Here is a 17,963-nt window from a genome sequence, read left to right as displayed (position 1 = left end):
CATGGAGAATTGAAATGTAATTAACATTTTTTCCATTTCTTGCTTGGTAGCTAAGTACATTTTGAAGAAATCAACTGAAGTGGTGAACACAGAAAAGGATTTGGTTTAAAAAGGTATGAGAATGAGTAGTAATTTCTGAACTTTAGAATCACAGGTAAGAAATTTCTTCTTCTGAGTTCTTCAAAAATCATACAATGATCTATTTCCCTCATTTGAAGAATCCTTCTGGTTACTCTGCTGTTCTTTTTTACAGGACATGAGCCTCAATTGCTCCTCATGGCAGGACAACAGCTTGTTTGTAAAACGTTTTGCATTTGCCAAATTCTCTGACGTCACTGAACAGTCTTTCCTTCTATTTACCCTCATCCTACTCATGTTCCTGGCATCACTGACGGGCAATGCCCTCATAGCCCTTGCCATCTGGACTAACCCAGTCCTTCATACCCCCATGTACTTCTTCCTGGCCAACCTGTCTCTCCTAGAGATTGGCTACACTTGCTCTGTCATACCCAAGATGCTGCAGAGCCTTGTGAGTGAGGCCCGAGGAATCTCTCGGGAGGGTTGTGCCACACAGATGTTTTTCTTTACATTATTTGCTATCAGTGAGTGCTGCCTTTTGGCAGCCATGGCTTTTGACCGCTATATGGCCATATGTTCCCCACTCCACTATGCAACACGAATGAGTCGTGGGGTGTGTGCCCATTTGGCAGTGGTTTCTTGGACAGTGGGATGCATGGTAGGCTTGGGCCAAACCAATTATATTTTCTCCTTAGACTTCTGTGGCCCCTGTGAGATAGACCACTTCTTCTGTGATCTCCCACCTATCCTGGCACTTGCTTGTGGGGATACATCCCATAATGAGGCTGCGGTCTTTGTGGTGGCAATCCTTTGCATTTCCAGCCCATTTTTATTGATCATTGCTTCCTATGGCAGAATTCTAGCTGCAGTCCTGGTCATGCCCTCCCCTGAGGGCCGCCGGAAAGCTCTCTCCACCTGTTCTTCCCACTTACTTGTAGTAACGCTCTTCTATGGCTCAGGATCTGTTACCTACTTGAGGCCCAAGGCTAGCCACTCACCAGGAATGGATAAACTGCTAGCCCTCTTCTATACCGTGGTGACATCCATGCTCAACCCCATCATCTATAGTTTACGAAACAAGGAAGTCAAGGAAGCTCTCCGGAGAACGCTGGGTAAAAGAAAGATTTTGAACCATGGATAGGTATCAGAGGACCATGCTTATTTGCTCTTTTAAAAAGAGGCACACTCAACCCAAGAGTGAACAAATAAAAAACTATGTACTTTTTCATGTCTTGTAAGGAGCATTTTTTATAACTACCATTGTAATTTTGGAGTTATCACTGTACTCAGAGCTATTTTCTTTTTTTTTTTAATTTTTATTTATTTCTTACATACATGACAATAGTGGCATAATTTGGCGTGAACATACTTTATATTCAGAGCTATTTTCTGATTGCAAATTCTGAAAGGAACCTGGCTTCTAAAAAATTTTAGAAGTTAAGTCTAACACTAGACAGGTTTTCCAAAATATTTTATTCTAGGTTGGAAGTTAAAATTACCAGGTTATGTCTCAGAAGTTTGGAAAATTCTCACTCCACATTCTCAGACCTGTTCTAGACTCTGAGCACCCATCTGACTTCAGCCCTCCACACATGACTGTCCCATATAGCACTTAACTCCTTAATAACTATGAAATGCATTATTTCCTTTCATAAAAATGTTTTCAAATTCTTCAACCATAATTATTGGCACATAATACAGGTCAAAGAATTCTTTTTGCGAACTGTGCATACCATAAAAATTTATTAACACTCCAGAACAACCAAACTTTGGTTTTAGAGGTATTTGCTATAAAATATTAAAAAGAAGATATGTGATATTTTCATCAAGAGTTTCCATGGAAAAAAAAATTTTAAGAAACAGAAATGATATTAAAATTCAAAGACAAAAGAAGAAAACTAAACTAAAAATGACTACTATAAATCATTTTTAAGATTTTTATATAATTTACAAAATTTCATGTGTGCAGATGAATCCTGACTCAATCATTTAGAGATCATCCAAAAACTTGTTCTTAAGGGAAATGAACATGATTACAACATACTTCAGTAACCCAAGGCACCTATAAAGGCATTGTCTTAGATTTGAACATCTAGTTGTCAGGAAGGCAACTTAGGAAGAGTTAATAGCTATTCATATAATAGTTAAAGATGAAAAATATTTACAAATGGAGAACTCTGATGCTACCATGACTTAAGGTTATCTGCCAACTATAGGATATAATCTCTCATAATGTGATATTTCTACCATCAGGGGATAATAGTAATGCTCACTAATGATCAAGATGTGTGTTTTGCTAGATACCCTTATTTGACCAAACACTGTTCAATTAATGTAAAGATATGTTTTTCACCTGAATATATAAATAGTAATTAACAATGGAAATAATCTAAACATGCAAAAATAGCTTAATGGTTGGCAGTTATGCTACAATTATTGAAAGGAATTATGTGCTGATATTAGAGATGATGATGATTTCTATTTATTAGTGTAGCAAAAATGAATGGTTTAGTAAGAATTAGTGAATTAAAAACAGTTTGTATAAGAGGCCCTTTTTATTTTTTAAGAACTGTATAAATAAATTTGAAAGGATCAAAATGAAATGTTAACAGTAGTTTCTCTAGTCAGTCACATAATTGGTGATTTTTTCTTTTGTTTCGAAGGTTTCTTCAATAAACATGTAGCTCATGAATATTAAAAATAATAAAACATTTCATTGCAGACTTTTTATTAAAACAAATATAAAAATGCATGTTTTCCATAACAATTTATAAAGTATAAAAAAGTAAAAATTCTAATTTTTCAGTATATTTTGCAATCCAGCAATAATCAATGAAAATATTTAATTTATTTTAGTCTTTTTGTTTATTTTTATTTGCTAATCACATATTTATATACCAATGAATCCCATGATATATTATCAAAACATAATGCTTTGACAGCAATTAATTCTGAAAAGCATCCGAAATTCATATTTAGGACATTTTGAGGTTACATGTCTTAAATATCTATATTATAATTAATTAAACTATGCTCAATAGTTTATTAAATATTTCTAAATAGTTAGAAATTTCTTACTAACTTTGAATGTCAGACTCTGTGATGTCTGGTTTCAAGAACATTTAGTGGACATTTTCTTAGCACTAGCTATAACAAAAACAACAACAAAACAACAACAAAAATCACTACCATTTACTTAAATTGGACAATACAAAAGTGACAGTTCATGCTTATTAAACGTATTGTTTAATCTGACCTTGAAAACTTTCCCTGTGCTGCTACTTTCCTCATCCTATACCTGTGGAAATCAAGGAATAGAAGTCTGGACCATCTCATCCCCACGCCAAGTACAAGATGGATCAGTATTTAGTCCAGGCCATCTGATTCCCTGCATTCTTTTCCCTTGAGTTAAAGAAGAGTGAAAATGGTCAACTGTATCCAGAGAATGTCTTTGCCAGGAACTTATAGTCCTGGTGTTTAAACTCCTTCTAACCTGTAAGATTTGGGGGCTTATTCAATGTTTCTTTCAGGAGAGTCTTTTTTTTTTTTTTTTAATCAGCAAGTGCTAGGGAAATAATAAGTTCTGATTCATATTTTTGTAAATACTGAATATAGAATTATAGAATATATTATATAATATTATAGAATATTTATAAAGGTTTATGATTTGGACATTTTTTATTATTGATCTTTAAAAATAAATAAATAAATGACAGCAAAATACATTACAATTCTTATTACACATATATACCACAATTTTTCATCTCTCTGTTTGTATATAAAGTATTTGGACACCCAATTCGTGTCTTCATACATGTACTTTGTATAATGATGTCCATCACATTCCACCATCCTTGCTAATCCCCTACCCCCACCCTTACCCTCCCACCCCTCTTCGCTATCTAGAATTCTTCTATTCCTCCCATGCTCCCCCTCCCTACCCCACCATGAGTCATCCTCCTTATATCAGAGAAAACATTCGGCATTTCTTTTGTGTGGGGGTTGGCTAACTTCACTTAGCATTATCATCTCCAACACCATCCATTTACCTGCAAATGCTATGATTTTATTCCCTTTATTGCTGAGTAAAATTACATTGTGTACATCTGCCACATTTTTTTAATTCATTCATCTATTGAATGACATCTAGTTTGGATCCACAGTTTAGCTATTATGAATTGTCCTAGATTATACAAGATGATACTTAAGAGACTTGTGATGTACATTGCTTCATTTTTTATGCACGTAAGTCTCTGTGGCATATTCTTCCTAGTGCACCTTTGACTTCTTTGTTCCTCAGGGTATAAATGAGAGGATTGAGGGTCAGGGTGATGACTGTGTAGAAGAGGGGGATGAACTTCCCTTATGTGTGGGCATAGGAACTGTTAGGCTGGATGTAGATGGCTGTGATGCTCCCATAGAAGAGGGATACTACTGTCAAGTGGGATCCACATGTCCCCAGGGCTTTGTGCCAGGCCTGCACTGATTTGATGCTTAAAACTGCCTTGGCTATATGTCCGTAGGATATCAATATCAGTGCCAAGGGCAAAAGGAGCAAGACCAATGAAGCAACGAAAAGCTGGATCTCATTGGCATGGATATCCATGCATGCAAGCTTAATCATGGAGGGGACTTCACAGAATAAATGATGAAGCCTCTGGTGTCCACAGAGAGGTAGCCAGAGGGTGACAGTGCCCTGGATGAGAGCATTTCCTTCTCCACTCAGCCATGCGACCCCTGCCAGAACCTGGCACAAGCGTGGGATCATTACAGCTGTATAGTGGAGAGATCTGCACACTGCAGCATATCAGTCAAAAGCCATCACAGCCAGGAGAACACATTCAGTGGATCCCAATGCCAGGGAGACATAAAGCTGGATGGCATAACCCAGGGATGTGATGGTCTTGGCTGGTCCTTTGAGGTTCCACAGCAGCTGAGGGACAATACTGGTGGTAAAACAGATGTCCACTAGGGAGAGGTGAGTAAGGACAAAGTACATGGGAATTTTGAGTTTAGGGTCTATGGAAGAGACCAGAATAATTAGTGAATTTCCCATCAAGGTAAGAAGGTAGGATATCAAAACAGCCACAAAAAGTATCTTTTCCAGCTGGGGTTGGTCTGAGAAGCCCACCAGAATGAAGCCTTCTTTGGCACTGCTATTGGTCATGTCCATTACCTTGTTCAGACAAGAAGGAAAACATTACAAGAATTAACATTACAAGAATTAAAAAGAGAGTATAATGTGTTGGTCACAAGTGACAACATCAAACTTTATAAAATAATTCTTTGAAATCCTCACTCAGACAAATTACAGTGGCTCACAGAATAAATTTCAGTGCAGTGTCCTTCAAAAGTTGCAGAAGATGTTGTTAAAGACTTTCTACAGAGAGGCACCTGGAGCTTACTCTGGAAACAAAGGCTTTCCTTGAGAGAGAACTATTAGAAGTTGAGATACAATCTTCCACAGAAGGAAAAAAAATACAGAGAAAGAAGAAAATGCCAAAGGAAAAAATACATTAAATTCATGAATAGCTTATGAAGAATCATTCAAATTAAATGGAAAAATTCAGTGAAATAAATGTTTAATATAAGCAAATTATATATATAATATATATAATATACAATTTCCACAAATTATATATATATATATATATATATATATATATATATATATATATATATATATATATATATATATAATTTCCAATCTTCAAGCATAAATTTTGAGTTAGGCATTCTTTTTTGATGATTTTCTTTATATGAATGACTGTTGGGTTGTGGAGACTATAAAGATTCTTTTTATTTTAAAATGGTAAACATTTGGTTAATAAAGTCATCTTCTTCTTCTTCTTCTTCTTCTTCTTCTTATTATTATTATTATTATTATTTATATCTAATTGTTCAATAATGTGGACACATAATATCAGAAGCATGTTTCCTTTAGGGATTAATCAATTCATTTATTCCATAAGCTTATTGAGGATGTAGGTTCATGCAGCACATTCAACAAAACCCTCAATTTTTTTTTTTTGGTGTGTGGTACTAGGGAAGGGAATGTTCAATAAAAACATGGTTAAATCTGAAAGGAGGAAGTGGGGATTATTATTACGAGGGCACATCAAAAGAATGAAAGAGCTGCTTCAATGTACATAAAACCTACATAGAATTTTTACCTTTCAAGAGGCTAAAGGCAGCTTTTAAAAAACTCCAAATATTTATGAATGCAAAAGTTTAAAATATATTCACCAATTCAGTTAATATACCTAAAGACGCTAACCATACCTGTTGTTTAGGACAAATAGACACTTTCTACATGGATGTGAAAAAATCTTTAAGGCCTTGAAATTTTTCCCTAATAATTTCATATCATGTGATAGTTTTATTGTAAAAATTAATCATGGAAATAAAATATGTGAAATAATTGTCAAAAGTAATACCTTACAGTAATTTCACTTATCATATAAAAAATGATGTTTGGCAAAAATCAGTAAAAATAAAATCAAGGGTGTGGTAGGGGAGATACATCAAATAACAACATCAAGTCCTTGAGGGATCACTCAAGAGATAGGGAAAGGGGAGCACTATAAGAAAAAGAATTTGAAGGGGGCCCTAGATATATACACATATGCATAATTTTATGTATATGTAAAATACATAAAAGGTATTGCATAGATGTTTATACATATACATATACATATACATACAAAACCCCAAAATAAATATGTGCATAATTTTCACTTTTCTCACTTTACTTCTATCAATGCAATAAAATAAATTCAGACATGTCACTCTCATTCTGATCCTGCTTATAGCCTCTACCCATCTTGGCCAAATGATACTTTTAATAGAGATTTTAACACACATTCTCACACATATACAATCTCAAAAGAATCAAATGAAAGTTTAATTCTGGTCATGAGAAAGTTTCTTACTTGTAAGATTGTGTTCATTTTAGGCCCATAGAAGAATTGTATTTAACTCTGCTGCCAAATCTGAATTACATGTGTTCCATATTATCTCCCTTTACCCAGATGGACTTGAATCCAAAATCTCAATTTATTATTAAAAGTTAAGAATCATGGTAATAAGGCAGATATAAAATCAAGGCATAAATAATAGTGAATATATTAAAAGAGAAGAAGCTTTTTATTTTTTTCATCCCAATAACCACATTTTTTAAAAAGAGGAAATTTAAGTCACAAAGCAATGACAATTTTTACCTTGAAGTGATAAATCAATGTCTGAGGCACATGAATTGGTTATAGGGACTGTTATTTGAGATTGGAGATCCCTGAAGACCAGAAAATAAGGAGAGGTTGGGAGAGGACACAGGCCATTGAATCAAAAAAGTTCCCAGGGACACAGTTCTCCCAATATGGTAATTAATCTCAGGCTCTATAGTATCCAAAGTCAATGGTCCCAGGAGATCATTCTGAAAGAGAGTCTTACCTTTCAGTACTGTTTAAACTAGACAAAACCACAAAGATTTTAACTTTTACTTTAATAACCTCCCAATATTGAGTCACTCTGTTTTAAATATATTCATATTAATTTTTTATCAATAATCTAGTATTACACACACACACACATACACAATAAATACATCTTATTGGCAGATAATTTCATTGGAACCTTAAAAATTTCTCTTATCCTTTCTTTACATCTACCCTGAAAACTCAGACATGGAACATTTTTACAGGGCTTTTCTCCTCATTTCTTACAAGCACTGGGTTTGATGGACATAAACATATGACTTTGTGGAATCACACCTTTAAAAATCCCAGTCTCTCTTCCAATGGCCTCTTATGTCTGCCCAGAAATAATTCTATGTGTATCCTGTTGTTCTTCTCTTCTGTCATAGAAAACTGGGACAAATTATTAAATCCTCCCACTCATCCCTGCACAGGTTATCTTACTCTAAGACCAAACAAAGTCCCCAGATGGAAATCCCATTAATTTCCTGCCTGCTGCTTATAAGTACACCATATTCATCCCATACTTTATGCTTTTCTTCAAGCATACTTTTTCTCAATAGTGGAGGTGAACTTCATTTTGTCTAAGGCTACTGACTCCTTTTCCAATATTTCAGAGTATGAGTAAAAACTCATGCACCCTCATGTTCTAGTCAGATGATACCAATGACAGATCTAAGAAAACAATTACAGTGATGTAACAATGGATGGCAACCACATATAGCTAAGGCGTGTACCCAGTACTAAAAGAGTAGCAGAAAATTGGACAAACTTCACAGCATATTCGGAATCTGAAGGAAACAACAGTTTACTAACTTGATCATTTTCTGTGCATTGAGTCCCAGTACTAAAAAATATTCATAATCCTCAATAGAATCTGGATTTTATGAAAGCCTATTGATTCTTTATATAAATTTATTTCATATCCAAATAAATAATTCAGCCAGATATGTTGGTATACACCTGTAATCCCAGCAGCTCTGGAGGATGAGGCAAGAGGATTTCGAGTTCAAAACCAGCCTCAGCAAAAGGGAGATGTTAAACAACTCAGTGAGACCCTGTCAGTAAATAAAATACAAAATAGGGCTGGGGAATATAGTTCAGTGGATAGATGTCCCTGAATTTAATCCCAGGTACTCTTCAAAACAAACAAACAAACGAACAAATAATTCATAAAGATGCAGGTTGATAAATTCTTACATTATGAACACATCTTGATGGAGAAATAAAACAAGCAACACTCCAGAATAACCCTCAATTCATTTCCATATAACACTTTTACTTATCACATGTAACATTTATTATGCTTTTTGAATGGTATATAAACAAAATAATGCATCATTATTACTTTTGTCTTTGCCTTCATTCATTCAACATTGTCTTTGTGAAATTTAATCATTATGGTGATGGTAAAAGCAAATTATAATTTTTATTCCTGCATTGTATTACATTGGGTGAATATGCCACTCCATATTTAGCCATTGTAGTATTGATCCGTATTTAAGCATTTTCAGGTTCATCTTTTATGAGCAAGGCCACTATGAATATTTTTGCACATATCTCTGGGTAAACAAAAATGTAAGTTATCTTCTGATGAATTGCTTAGACATAGATTATATTCAGATTTAATAGATACCATTAACCCTGAAAATTGATGTAAACACTTATACTTCTCAGGGCTTGGGAATCCCAATTGCTCCACATCTATGCCTACACTCAGAGTTCTGTGTTCTTTTAATTTTATCCATCTGGTAGTAAGTAATGGATAGATATTTCATTACTACTTAAATTTTGTACTCCCCTGATGACTAATAAAATTGACCAGATTATTTTGTCTTAGAATCTGTAAACAAGTCAAAATAACACCTGGCATTTTGCCAGGGGAATGTTAGAGTTCGTAAACAAGTCTGGATGGTGCCTGGCAAAATGCCAGAGGCAGTGGTTTGAGAAGTAACAAAAGCGAGCCATTAAGTGTGGAGATTCCTGATTGGTTGACTGCTGTATCTAGTTTATGCTAATTAGATAAGCTGTGTGGAATGTATAAATACTGCTCCTGTCCTGCAATAAAATGGCTCTTACTCCTGCTGTATCAATCTACACAAGTTCCTCGTCACCCCCTGGTTATTCTGCTGCAGCCGGACTGCGGCAGATGGTGGCCCGTACAGGGAGCCCCGGGACACTCGGGGGTAAGTGACGAAAAAAAGCTGCCTGTCCATAGATAGGACGGGAGCAAATCTGCTCGTCCCTAGGCAGATAGGGCAAGAGGAAAAATGGCCATTTCGAGAAAATGGAGAAGATTGATACAGTATGTTTGTGTCTTGTTTTGTCTCAGTGTATTGTATTGTCTTTGTGATGAGAATATAGAAGGGGTGAGAAGTAAATTACTAAGGGAAGGAGGCACCCCAGTGGAACCAAGAATAGTTAGGGCATGTGTTGATGGAAGCCCAGGAACTCTATTCAGAAAGAAGAAGAAAGTTCAGAAGAAGAAGGATTATCAGGAAAAAAGAAATTGCAAAAGGCTACTACTAAATACTTTTCGTTATCGGAGGGTGCATGAAGCCGCATGGAGGCTGCCGCGTGTAGGAGCAGATCATGGCGCAGCAAGGAATTTCCAAGCTGCGGCAGCCGGCTCTTCCCTGCCCCCCAGCCAGGAAGCAGAACGCCACTGCGAGAGCCCAAATCTAGACCTGACCTGGAGGCTGATAAATAATGAGCACTATTAATGCTTATTTCAAATGCAAAAAAACCTTGAGATAATGTACTAAATTGTTCAGAAGGTTGTTTTCTTAGTGAAATGCTACAGGATTTTCTTTAGCCATCCGGAGTTCCTGCCTTCGTCCCAGTGCCAGTAAAGACCAAGGTGGAAGAATTTCCAGTGTTGCTGAAAACTGGACAAGACTTCGGCTGAGAAAAGGACGAGACTTCGGAGCTGTTGCTGTTTCTGCTACTGCAGCTTAGGCTAGCTGCCTGCAGAACTTACCTGGACTGTGATTTAATCTAGCTGCCTGCAGAACTTACCTGGACTGTGATTTAAGCTAGCTGCCTGCAGAACTTACCTGGACTGTGAAATCAAGCTAGCTGCCTGCAGAACTTACCTGGACTGTGATTTACCTGGACTGTGAGTTAATCTATTGAGACACTGCTTTACCTGGACTGAGACAACAAACTGTAATCTATAACAAATTGTAACTCGGTATCTTTGCAAATGGTGTCATTGCTGGTATAATTTTTCCAAGGGCTTCTTGCATGGAGCCATCAACAAGTCAAAATAACACCTGGCATTTTGCCAGGGGAATGTTAGAGTTCGTAAACAAGTCTGGATGGTGCCTGGCAAAATGCCAGAGGGAGTGGTTTGAGAAGTAACAAAAGCGAGCCATTAAGTGTGGAGATTCCTGATTGGTTGACTGATGTATCTAGTTTCTGCTAATTAGATAAGCTATGTGGAATGTATAAATACTGCTCCTGTCCTGCAATAAAACGGCTCTTACTCCTGCTGTATCAATCTACACAAGTTCCTCGTCACCCCCCGGTTATTCTGCTGCAGCCGGACTGTGGCAATTTTGTTTAAAATTCATTGAGAGATCTTTTGTATCATACTTGTTCAAGTCTCTAGGTTTTTTTTCCAAATTGACTTCTAAAATTTTTTACATATATCAGAAGTTTGAAAAATAAAAGGGAAAATTCAAATACTTGTTTCAGTCAAAACTAAAGGATAGTCTGATAAACTAACATGGGTTTGAAATATTATGAAGTCCATTATGAAATAAATCATATTCATTTCCCAAATTGAATTTATTCCAGATCCAAAACATGAATAATGAAAATTCACTAAAATAACAGAATTAAAGAAGGAAAAATTACATAATTATACCATTAGATCATGAATCAGCAGTAGATGGGGTAGAGAGAGAAGATGGGAGGGGAGGGGAGGGGGGGTAGTTGAGGATAGGAAAGGTAGCAGAATACAACAGTTACTAATAGGGCATTATGTAAAAATGTGGATGTGTAACTGATGTGATTCTGCAATCCGTATTTGGGGTAAAATTGGGAGTTCATAACCAACTTGAATCTAATGCATTAAATATGATATGTCAAGAGCTTTGTAATGTTTTGAACAACCAATAAAAAATAAAATAAAATAAAATTCAAGTTCCACAAAAATAATTTTTTTGTAAACTATGAGTAGAATAAGTCACTCTAAACTTTTAAACAAATGTGGCTTTTCAGGTCACTAGAAAAAGTAATTTTTTTATTAGATGCTACTGTAATAACTAATCATTCATATGGAAAAGGAAACATGTGACCGCTATCACACCATCAATAAATATTCTTGTCAGATGATTATAGAACCAGTAATGAAAGAAAAAAACTATACATTCATGACATCATCATGGGAATGCTTTCTTACAAAATCAGTAAATTATTGAAATATCAAACCATGAAGGAAAAGCTTGATTGATTTGACTGTGTTGAAATTACTGAAAAGCTTTGTCATTGCCCTTGGGCTGAATTCTTAGGAAAGACCCTGCTGTTTCCTGGCACAGTGTACTTCTTCTTAGAAAGACTTCCTGCTGTATGCATATCAGTGCCCATACTGGTTTGTATATCCTTTCTCTTCCCTCTAGCTTTTTTCCCTAATGTCTCTCTCTCTCTCTCTCTCTCTCTCTCTCTCTCTCTCTCTCTCTCTCTCTCTCTCTCTCTCTCTCTCCCTTTTTTCTTTCTTTCTCTCTCTCAGTTTGCACACCTTCCTGGGTTTCAGTCATTAAACCAAATCTGCCCTCCAAATCAAACATGACAATAAACCTGTTTCTTCTCATAGCTATATGTTTTCAATCTTTTTAAGGAGCAGGATAGAAGATTTGAACTGGGGCAGTGGCGACATGAATGTGATGGATGAAATGGGTTAAGACACCACTAGGAATAGTTTGGAGAAGAGTTTCCTGTGGCTGTGATGATAAGGGAACTCTAAATATAATGCAGAATCTACATTCCAACTTTACACTAAGTTAGAGGAGCTACAAAAAATATAGGGAATAGTTGGGCATAGTTAAATGCTGCTGAATAATACAAGGAAGTGATTGAAGACATAGAGAAATCATTAAATCAGTAAGGTCAATCAAGTTATGAAGTTTGGAAAAGTATAAGTCATGTGGAAGTAACTAACAATTATTGGATGGTTGTTATTAATACATAATAGATAGCTCTGAGTTTAACTGTATCCCAATCAGATTTACTTATCACAGTAGTCAAGTAAGTTAGGAGCAATTGTTCCCACTCTTGTATTGTTGAGGATACTGTGAATTGGTGTAATATGATATGTATTTAAACATTATTCTAGTTGATTAGTTTTATAGGACTGGGATTTGAACCCAAGCATTCTGACTCAACAATATTTCAACAATATTCTTTAGAGCAAAGATTCCAAAGTCAAAATTGATATTTGATTGCAATTTGGTGTTGATACAAAGAGGTGTGAAGAGAGATTTTGATTGATTTTAGAGTTTCCAGGAAAAATGAAATGAATAAATAAATAAAAATCAAATGAATAAATAAAATCAAATAAATAAACAAACAAATAAAAAATCTAAGTATCATTCAATATAAAATGTAAAACAAACACAAGCACAAAATGAAGCACATGTTGAGAATGACAGAGGTTGTGTGGAAAGACTATGGAGAATTCTGAGCACCATATTTTTTTAATTTATTTTCATATTTTAGTTGTAGTTAGACACAACACATTTATTTTATTTATTTATTTTTATGTGGTGCAGAGGATCGAACCCAGGGCCTCGCATGTGCTAGGAGAGCACTCTACCTCTGAGCCCCAGCCCCAGCCCATATCATTCTATTTTTGAAAATATTTTAAATAATTATTAAATTTACTCAGTATTTACCACTTCCATGACTTTTTGACACTTTGCATGAGTTAATTTTATTTAATCATCACTGACCATGTCAGAAGTGATTGAGAAATGTACAGGTAAGGTAAAGAACAGAGGGTCATGAACAGCAAGTGAGTAAAACAAACCTTCAAACCAAGGAAGTGTGGCTCCAGAGACCACAGGTTCCCACAAAGACACTGGGAAGGCAGGAGACTGTTACATAGAATTGAATGCAAGATTTTTCCAAGAGCCTGGATCAAGCTGAGACTCCATTAAGTGAATGTTTAGTAGTCATTAAATTATTTAGTAATTATTTAAAATTATTTGAATTATTATTTGTTAAAAGTCAATATTTTTTCTCAGTAGTAGTTTAAGTAGATTCACAGATTTTGTGCTGTATGCCAAAAAATCCACTTTTTGAAGTTTGGTAATGTTGTATTTTTTTCTTGAAAGAGCTAAGATAATATATACAAAATGCTTGCAACAGTATAACAAGAAAATTGTTCTTCAAAGGAAATACTACAATAATTTCTTCATGCTAATATATATTTTTCAATTTTTCAAACAATAAATATCATTGTAATGACATAATTATGTATGCAGATATATATATATATATATACAGTGAAAATCTACAAAATACTCCATTCTTACTATATGTGTAGCCTTTCAAATACATTTAATAAGGAAGTTTGTAAAAATATTTTTAACACACAGGTTCCATGAGCTACAGAAATAGAATCTCAATTTTTTTTTTTTTGAGACAATGTGGGCCACACTATATGTAAATGCTGCTGGAGAGGCAGTCAGTCACTTTAGGGAGCAGTCATTTAATACTATGTCTCTTTAATAAGTTTCCAGAAAAGAAAGTCACTGCCCTTTATTTTTTCCATTAGAAATTTTGTTCTCTCCTCAGCAGTCTCCTCAGGGCTCCTTTCACATCCTTGTTCCTCAAGGTGTATGTGAGGGGGTTGAGGGTGGGAGTCACAACAGTATAAAAGAGTGTGAGGAACATGCCCTGGCTGTGGCCAAAGGATCTCTGTGGTTGGATGTATATGACTGAGCTGGTCCCAAAATAAAGGGACACCACTAGTAGATGAGAGCCACAGGTCCCTAAAGCCTTGTGCCAAGCTTGGGATGACTTAATTTTTATCACAGCATACACAATAAATCCATAGGAGACAGATATCAATGCCATGGGAAGGAGGAGAACTAATGTAGCCACAAAAAGCTGGACTTGGTTTGCATGGATGTCAACACATGCCAACTTGATCATGGCAGGCACTTCACACAAGAAGTGGTGGAGACAAAGGTGCCCACATCTAGGAAGCCACAGGGTGATGGTGCTTTGGATCAGAGTGTTTCCCACTCCACTTAGCCAGGCTATTCCTGCCAGGGCCTTGCAGAATGATGGGTGCATGATAGTCGTGTAGTTGAGAGGTCTGCAGACAGCCACATAGCGGTCAAATGCCATGATAGTAAGAGAACACACTCAGTGGAACCTAAGGAGAGGGACACATAGAGTTGTAGGATACAGCCGGTGGATGTGATGGTCTTGGCTGGTCCCCTCAGGTTCCACAACAGCTGGGGCACGATGCTGGTAGTGAAGGCAAGGTCAAGAAAGGAGAGATTAGTGAGGAAAAAGTATATAGGTGTGTGGAGTTTGGAATCCAGGCGGGAGACCAGGATGATGTCTGTGTTGCCCACAAGGGTCAGAAGATAGGATATCAAAACTACCATGAAAAGGATGATTTCCAACTGGAGCTGGTCTGAGAATCCAAGCAAAATAAAACCTCCCTCAGAGGTTTCATTGTTTTCTTCCATAAGTCTTCAAAGGTAAAAGCGAAAAATAGAATTCAATTTAGAGAAGTATCATTATTACTATTTACCTACAACATTTGAGATAAAATTTAGGTAAAGTTTTTAACCATGAAATTACACAAAGAAGAATAGGTATAATTATTAAAAGATATTCATGAATGCAAAGGCATTTTGTGTCATTTTTTGTTATCATTAACCATTTGATACCTCCTCTTTTTTTCATGAGCTGGCTCTTCCCCCTTATTGTCAAAAGTTATTATTAAATACAATCTACTGAAGAAAAGCTTCCACTTGGTTTGCAATGACAAAAATCTTTCTAACATACCACTCAAACCTGATAATATCAACTTAGAGGAGGAAAAGTTTATTTTGAGCTTACAGTTTCAGAAATTCAGTCCACAGTCAGCCAACTCCATGGTTCTAGGCTTGAGGTGAGGTGGAACATCATGGAAGAAGGGCATGATGGAGGAAACTTGCTACTTCATGGTGTTTGGGATGCAGAGAGAGAGAGAGAGAGAGAGAGAGAGAGAGAGAGAGAGAGGAGCCAGGGGGACAAGATATAATCCTCAAGGGCACATCAAAAGTGACCCACCTCCTGCCATACCCCACATACCTACAGTTACCACCCAGTACAATGGATCTTTCAGTGATTCATTCATAAAATAGATTAGGCTACATTTCTAATAATCTAATCATTTCACCTCTAAATGTTCCTGCATTACCACAGGAGCTTTTGGAAAACTCCTCATATCCAAACTATAACAGTGGCTATTTAAGTGGGAGGGAGTAATAGGTGAATGCTGAGACTAATTTTAAGCTATCATCGAATGGATTGTTGGTGATTGTTGCTCATAGTTATAGAAATTGCAATCCACCCCCCCCAAAAAAATAGTGGATAATAGTGAAGAATTTGGTCAGGGAAATAACTAGAATGTATTTTGTGTCTTCTTTTTTTGTCTCACAGACAAGGTGAATTATGATGATGTTTCTTACATTTAATTAACTGATGTGAGAGATATGGGGTTAGATTCAGATGTCAATATAGAAGGAAACTAAATAAAGCTACATTTTTTTAATAACATACTTAGGAGTGCTTACATAAAATCTTCTACCTCTTAAAAGTGATGAAAAAAATAGGTCATATATACATATGAAAACACAAGCAGAAAATCTCAGATGTGCACACATATCTTGAGACAGATAAGCATGAGATATTTTTGATAAAAATAAGGGGGGGAATCTATAACCAATTCCTTTAAAGACAAGGTGCTTGCAGGTTTTTTTTTAATCATGAGAAGACAAATCATATCTTGTTCAACTCACTTTGCATTGCTCTGCTTAATAAATAAAAGGAGATTGGATCATAGTACAATCCTCCCTGCCTCTTCACTTACTATTTTTTATGATGTTATCATTTGTGCTACCAAATTTTCTGTCTCATGATAGCATCTTCTTGAATCATTTACTTTTATGAATAATGAAGGATCTTTTTTTTTTGTTTTATTCAGATGTGTTCGTATTCAAACAGTAAAATTGTGTCTGGAATGTGGAGGGAATAATGTCTTAATGCTTTAAAGTCTGGACCTAAATTATAGACATGCATAGCTAATAAGAATTCTACTCAGAAAGCCTGAATAATATGCTATATAGAGTTCCACATTCTGCATATTCCTAATTCTGCTTAACATGAAATAGTAATTTGTCTCAGACGGTATATTTTTAGTTTGAGTTACTAAAGTAACTAATTCAGTTTAAACAAATGCTCAAATCCAATAGAAGCATAAGTTTTTTCCCATTTCTTTAAGAAAATAACACAAAGTATATACTTTTAAAAACTTTAGAATCATCTTAAATTTGAACTCTTTCAGAATGTAATGTTTTCTTAAATATGAGTTTATTCATAAGCATAAATCCAGAAATTCCCAATTTTCTATATTTGAAAATTACATAATTTGATAAGATATTAGGTTTAGAAGCAACTTTATAGATAAAATTTTAGTTTGTTTTCTTTTTTAAGATTTTAAGTGCAGAATCAAGAATGTAACGTATCTGTTTAAATTAATAGAATTCAAAAGTGCTGTTAAAACCAATTGAATTTATAACCTGATTATATAATATTAAGATCATTTTTGTTTGTGCAATTCATATCCCACATTATTTACAGTGAATTTTTTTACAGCTATACTGAAGTACTATTGATAAATATAAATTGAATATATTCATAATATACATGATGTTTGATACATGTAGTCATTGTAATATGATTACCACAAAACAGCAATTTAATTTTAATTTTATATAGGTAAATAACATTTGTGTATGTGCTTATGAGTCTGCAAGAATCTTAATTAATGTAGGAATCATCTAATTATTCCTCTCACATTTTACTATTACAATACTCAAAATATTGTTAAAACATTGGGATTATAAGTAATTTTTCAAGAAGAGCTTTCCACTTCAACCCATCAATTATTCTATTTTTTTAATTCTGATTAGGTTATTAGGTTGAAGAATAACTATTCTATCCAATCTCCTGAGAACCAGCTCCTAACTCTGAAATGGGATGTGTAGGAATTTTCTTTCTCCACAGTTCAAGTCTGACTTGAGGCTTGAATGGAGTCACTGAACAAGACCTAGAAAGGAGAGTGGTCAGAAATGTGTGTGTGTGTGTGTGTGTGTGTGTGTGTGTGTGTGTGTGTGTTGAAAC

General features: G+C 35.3%; 1 protein-coding gene and 2 pseudogenes across 1 annotated transcript; 1 reads left to right on the top strand and 2 right to left on the bottom strand.

Annotated features, from left to right (window-relative positions):
- Positions 1 to 256: 256 nt before the first annotated feature.
- Positions 257 to 1,219, top strand: LOC114080246 (olfactory receptor 10C1-like). Its single transcript, XM_027921819.2, has one exon. The coding sequence runs from the start codon at positions 257 to 259 to the stop codon at positions 1,217 to 1,219; it is 963 nt and encodes a 320-aa protein (XP_027777620.2).
- A 3,096-nt stretch (positions 1,220 to 4,315) lies between these two features.
- LOC114080245 (olfactory receptor 2G3-like) lies at positions 4,316 to 5,245 on the bottom strand (annotated as a pseudogene).
- Positions 5,246 to 14,327: 9,082 nt separating this feature from the next.
- LOC139706165 (olfactory receptor 2G3-like) lies at positions 14,328 to 15,259 on the bottom strand (annotated as a pseudogene).
- Between the last annotated feature and the right edge of the window lie 2,704 nt (positions 15,260 to 17,963).

The sequence above is a fragment of the Marmota flaviventris genome, chromosome 6, assembly GCF_047511675.1.
Source record: "Marmota flaviventris isolate mMarFla1 chromosome 6, mMarFla1.hap1, whole genome shotgun sequence".
Taxonomy (NCBI): Eukaryota; Metazoa; Chordata; class Mammalia; order Rodentia; family Sciuridae; genus Marmota; species Marmota flaviventris.
This window is presented reverse-complemented; position numbering and strand designations above follow the sequence as displayed.